This window comes from Halyomorpha halys, unplaced genomic scaffold (assembly GCF_000696795.3).
Source record: "Halyomorpha halys isolate HHAL.00 unplaced genomic scaffold, Hhal_1.1 Scaffold201.1, whole genome shotgun sequence".
Taxonomy (NCBI): Eukaryota; Metazoa; Arthropoda; class Insecta; order Hemiptera; family Pentatomidae; genus Halyomorpha; species Halyomorpha halys.
Window position 1 is genome coordinate 597,747 of NW_027111296.1, and position 5,964 is coordinate 603,710.

A 5,964-nucleotide genomic window follows, 5' to 3' on the forward strand; every position below is an offset into this window, starting at 1 on the left:
TAAAATTGTATCTGTTACTTTTTATAAGTGTTATCTCTTTTTGTTGCTATCAACCAAAAATTTAATTTTCTGAGGAAATATTGTTACAATCCTACACTGAGGTACCCTTTAGGAGTGTAGATGGATTACTATGGTTAAGTTTGGTTTCTGCTGGTTATCAAGTCGGTGATTCAGATGTCTATGATAGTTCTTGACAAAGTTACTACGCCTTGTCTTATGGAAAGATGAGAAAAATTAATAATTTCAAAATGTTGATATAGCCATACTTGACCTAAAATTACGATCAGCGTGATTGTGCCTGTATTTAGTATATGTACAAAGTTTGTCTTAATGATGAAAATCAGATGACCCTTTTTTCTAAAATATTACCTATTACCTTTTGGGAAGATGGAATAACATATATTGTTTAAATACAATAATTATTTCTTATGAATTGGTTTGGTTCTGTTCCTATTTTGTATTTTCAGTATTAGTTATTTTGGTTGACATTTAAGCTTGTACTATAATGACTGCAGTAATGGCTAATGGCAATTGGGATCCATGTAAGTCGATGAAGGAGCCTTATATTTTACTCACCTTTTCATAATAGCAAACATTTGTTAATTTGTTATAATTCTTAAATTGTGTATTATAGCATTGTCAGGGCTTTTGGCCTCGCTGGAAGAATCACGTCGCCAATTGCCTAGTTCTGAAGAAGAATTTGGCTTTTTGAGTGGACTACTTCAATCCAAAGAACTACATGCATTAGTTAAAGTTCATAATAAAATATTGGAAAATGGAAAGGATGACAAGCTCAATCCTGTGTTATCGAGTTCAATGCAAGTTGCTGTCGAAGTGCTGGAAGTTATCCTACCTAGGCTTGGTAGGAGTGAAATGTGTAAAGAATTGTTTATTCTTCTACAGAAGCCACATTTACAGGTTCTTATATTTCAGCATAATTTCACTTTTTTGTATCATTTGTTATGATAGTTTGTTCTATAAATTTCTGTTTGAAGGGATTGATGTGCGCCCATGATGCAGTTGCTCAGAAAGATTATTTTCCTAGACTTCCAGAAATACCATTAGATGTTGAAGAAGATGAAGAGACAATCAAAATAGTACAGCTTGTTAAAAGTAACGAACCATTGGTAAGTTGAATTCTTGAATTTATTTCATTCCAGATTAGTTTGGCTTTTTTGTGTGTTTCAAATGGTCAATAAATATATATTGCTTGATAAAATTCTAATAATTATTTCATTGAAATTATATTTCAACAAAATATTACTCTTAATTAATATTAAGATAAATGATTATTTTCATGTAAAATATCAAGATCAACTACCATTATATTGTTGTATCCAGTGAAGAATTATTTATTATTGTTATATGATATTATAAATGATACTAGATGCATGTATTGTAGATTTAGACTTAGATTCAGATGATTTTTATTTAGTGCTAACTAAGGTTTTCTCTGCATTGCTTTCATTAGACTGGGGCCCAAAGTGCTGAGCCTATTGTGGTAAGTTGTTTGGTATAAATCTCTATCCATGTCAGTGCAATAAGTGAATGGCATTATTGTAATGCTTAACCGTGGATTATGTAGTTGAGTACACGTTCCATTGAATCCATATTATTCTAGTTAATAAATTTTTTTTTTCATGTAAACCTCCTGTTCATTATGCTAGTACGAATATTAACATTTTTAGTATCAATATTTATTCGCTTATTATGTTGTAATAAACAATTTTCAATACCAACTGCATGTTCTATTCATTTTTACTATTAAATTGTTTCTAAATGTTTGGGGAAATAGATAGATATTGAGTTGAATAATTTGAAGTAAGTCCGAAGTCTACCATGTTTGCCTCTATTGAATACTCAAACATGTGAATACTAATGTTTGTTTCTTTCCTTGTTTACCAAGCATTTGTAGATGGTTTGGATTTGCGGCAAGTAGGAAATGTTTAAATTCAGCCTAAGAATGCAGAAAAAACATATACCTTTTTTTTTTTTATGATGAACTTTAAGAATTCTTTACATTTTCTATGTATCCCAGATATCAATAATATCTGTTAAAAAATGAATCTATCGAACCCAAATTAATTCTATTGGCATTCATAACTTGTATTTTTATATCAAATTATTTTTTGGGTTGAAAGTATTTTTACATTTTTGAACAACATATTCAGATTATTGTAGAACTTAATAATATTTTTTATAATAATTATATGAATGAATAAATGGAAACACATCCAGTCAATGAATTATTGATCTTTTTGTTGCCTTTTTAAAAGTTGTACTGCTACTATTACTATAGCGCTTGGTGGTATCTTCTTTTCTATGCATTGCTATTGTAATATTTCGGTTGTATTAACTTTATGCTAATACTAAGAGCTGTACATACTGTGTAATGTTATTTATTGCTCACTTTCTTTACTGGTAATTATCTTCTTTTTTGTTCTTTACTAAAAATTAATTAGAATAATTTTAATGTCTTATTTATTTATTATTATTAGTTATTTACTTTTTGATCAGTTGTGCTTGTATTTTACCTGAGAAAGTTGTGATTAAGAATATCTTCTTTTAGTATATCATATGTTAATAAATTTCTCAGAGTATTAGATTTCCCTTAATAACAATTGATTAATGCTAGGTTTCAATATTTAATTCAATATAAGCCTAGAAATCGTTACTCAATATTTTATTGATTGCTCAAATCCAAAATATATTAAAATTTTTAGTATTAGGTTATTAAATTTAATTTTTAAATAAGTAAAACAAATTTTTTTTAATACGCACATAATTGAAATAGTATATTTTATTGCTACTGAACAAAACTCACATAGTTTCATGGAAATTTTTTATTATTCTGCTCTTGAAAAACTGTACATTAGATTTTCTATAAATTCAATTTAAATATTTTTAATGATAGATTTTAGTTGCTGGAACTAAAAATTAAAAAGATTAGATCATTGTTTATCATATTTTTCTTGATTTATTGTTTAAATAGAACTTTTGTTTGTATTAATTATTTTGTGCTACTATATTGCGTAAATGATCTGAAACCTCATTTAATGACTTGTTTCATTTAGCTTTGTCAGCTGTTTAGAGCTTCCTTTAACCTTGAATCTTAACTCCCAATACATTCAACCCCTATCAAACCTAATTTAAAGAAGATTTAAATGAAATTATCAGTTATTTTCTCCATTTATTAGCCACGTTAAGTTTATTAATTTTTCTTATTGAAACTTTGATTAATTAGTTATACTCACAGAGTTTTCTATAATTTTTGAATTTTCAGTTACCATCCTTTGATCATATTTAATAATATTTCAAAATATAATTGGGTTATTTCTTTAAAAGTATAGCTCATTGTGATACATTGTTTTCAACCCTCTTTCAATTAGTTATTTGGACTCTTTAGGATGGATCACACAATACCCTTGCATTGCAATTTCAACTTCCTTAAATTTATTATATTTTTTCTCTTAAAGAAAATGGACCATTGAACGAAATAAGTGATAATCTGATGAAATAAGGTGTGAACTGTAACCATACCCCACTAAGATGAGGTAGGAGTTCCCGAATTTCACAAATTTCTATCCTCTTGGCAAATCCTGCGGCATAAATTCATGAGGTAGCAGTTTACTGCTGTCGTTAACTTTTCCCATGGCATAAAGATGGTGACTAGTGGTGTCCTTTGACAATCAACACTCCCTAGCAAGTACGCCAGTACTTGTTGCTGGATATGATTCAGTAGTTTGCTGTAAACCTCATCATTATCCACTGATGTTCACCTTAAGCCCTTCTTTCACTCCAAGGACATATCTTCATTGCTGAACTTTTTCAAATCAATGCATCCACTTTTAGTTTTAATGATGCCACAATCTTTTATTCCAGTAATAAATATCTTAATATTATGGAGGTGCAGGTATCAAATAGTGTCCTGCTGGTGTCAAATAGTGTCTTACAGGAGTCTTAAGGCCATGTCTAGGCCACATTAAAATTAATTAGTCATAAATTTAGAAGAGTCAAGTTGAATTATTATTAATATTTAAATTTGAAGAAGAAATTTCATTTATTATTATGACATCATCGATTCAAATCACTGTTTTGAAAGCTCTTGAAACTGGAAGAGCCCAGATGAAGCTCTACAAAGTGGGGCGAAACGTCAGAAAATAAATAGTTGTTAACAATTTTTTGTTTCCTTTGACCGCACCCCTAACCATTGTTTTCATAATTTGAAATAATACGGTCAATCATTTATATACTTATATATATAAATATTAAATAATTTAATGTTACTGATTGATTGATGTATTTAATTTATTTTCTTAATAAATGGTAGATGTATAAGATTCATTAAATGATGGATTAAAGAAACTTTTAAAACATATTAAAATGCTTTGAAAAACTTCATGAGTCTGTGATTAATGATAATAAGTTTTTATTTTTATAAATACTTACCATTGTGTTGTAATCTGTTAACATTTACTGCCTAGAAATAGGTAGTGATTTGAGTAATTGACGGATTGACCTCTTTAGGCACATGTTAGATTTTTTGGAGAATTTTTTTTTTAATGTATCTCTTTCCAAATTGAAACAAAAACTCTCAGAATTATATTCAAAAAAATAAAATCTGTACCATTACAACCCATGAAGGATCAAGGGTACAGTGCTTTGTAAGGGAGTACTGTTACTAGACTAACGGTTGTGCAAGGATGTGATTTGGTCAGAATAACGCTCGACCATCAGATTTTTACCCAATAAGAGTACCCACATTATGAAGCTGGGTGATCCTTGGAGGGCTCCAGAAAACTCTGTCTGTTATATATGTAATTGACCTTTCTCTCATCACCCACCTCTCTCTATAAAATATATATGCTGACGATTTTTTATTTATATGCTATTTATTGCTATAAAAATGTATCAAATAAATTTGATATTTGATCCAAATTGAGTGTACAGGCATGTATAGAAACTCCCCGTAGCACTCTTTGACGATTTTAAATATACCTGTCTTTCCACCATATCATCAGCCATAAAAAAAACTCCAAGAGAACCTGAACAGACATTTGTAAATACCTTGGTATTAAATCATCATTAGGACTTTTTTTTTATTAGTATTACTTTCTTTTTAAATTACTATGCTTATTTATGAATATATTAGGTATATTTGTTTCTCTTTTTAAGGCTTGAAAGTTACACCATTATGATTCATTGACATTTTATTTATTTTTTAAATTCTTATTTATTTATTTTACTCTAAAGCCCTTAAGCATATTTACTTAATATCCCTGTAATATTATTCTATAAGAACATATCCCAGAATAAAGAAAGAATTTATTATTACTGCTGTTAGTTCTTTCCGTTATCAATCTTGTTGACCATTAATGTAGATGATCGTTCGAATTGAAGCTGTTGAAAGATTGTTTAATTCACTTCATTATTGCTTTTCTTTAAATGCTTGTAACAGTATTACCTTGCTGTAGCCTCCTTACTTCAATCCCTAGACTTGTCCATTCTTTTTTTTTTTAATATTACTTCGGATTAGTTTTATTAATTTATATAGTAAGAGAGTACTAAGAGATAATGTGCCTACTTCCATTTTTAGAATTTGAACTGCTGGATAAAAGTTGCACTTTAATTTAAAAATTTTAATTTCATAAATTACCAAATTTTGGTTAATTATCATGACTAACTGATTATAATAATCATTAGTGATTTTTATTTGTCAATATAGGGTTCATATTAAAGAAAATCTACTATTTTTTATTTGTACAGTAAACAATACTTTTTGCATCTATAATGCAAATTATTTTCTGGTTTCTGGTGAGGAATAATCTAAAAATTATTCATTAGTGAAAGATTTAAATTTACGGTTTGATTCTCTATTTATATTTATATATTACAACTCATTGAGCAGTGTTTGGGAGATCAACTATACATTTATACCTTCAATTTCTTTTTTTCATAACTTTA

General features: G+C 28.3%; 1 protein-coding gene across 6 annotated transcripts in view; it reads left to right on the plus strand.

Annotated features, from left to right (window-relative positions):
* Positions 1-5,964, plus strand: part of metro (membrane palmitoylated protein 7-like protein metro) — a 27,879-nt gene continuing 21,915 nt past the window's right edge. For 2 of the 6 annotated variants that reach the window (XM_014418566.2, XM_014418567.2), the window contains exons 1-4: positions 1-542; positions 635-918; positions 996-1,127; positions 1,472-1,501. In XM_014418566.2, coding sequence (XP_014274052.1) covers positions 506-542; positions 635-918; positions 996-1,127; positions 1,472-1,501 — 483 coding nt within the window. In that variant the 5' untranslated portion in view covers positions 1-505. The remainder of the gene's footprint in view (positions 543-634; positions 919-995; positions 1,128-1,471; positions 1,502-5,964) is intronic. The other 4 variants (XM_014418569.2, XM_014418570.3, XM_014418568.3 and 1 more) reach the window with 4 other exon arrangements.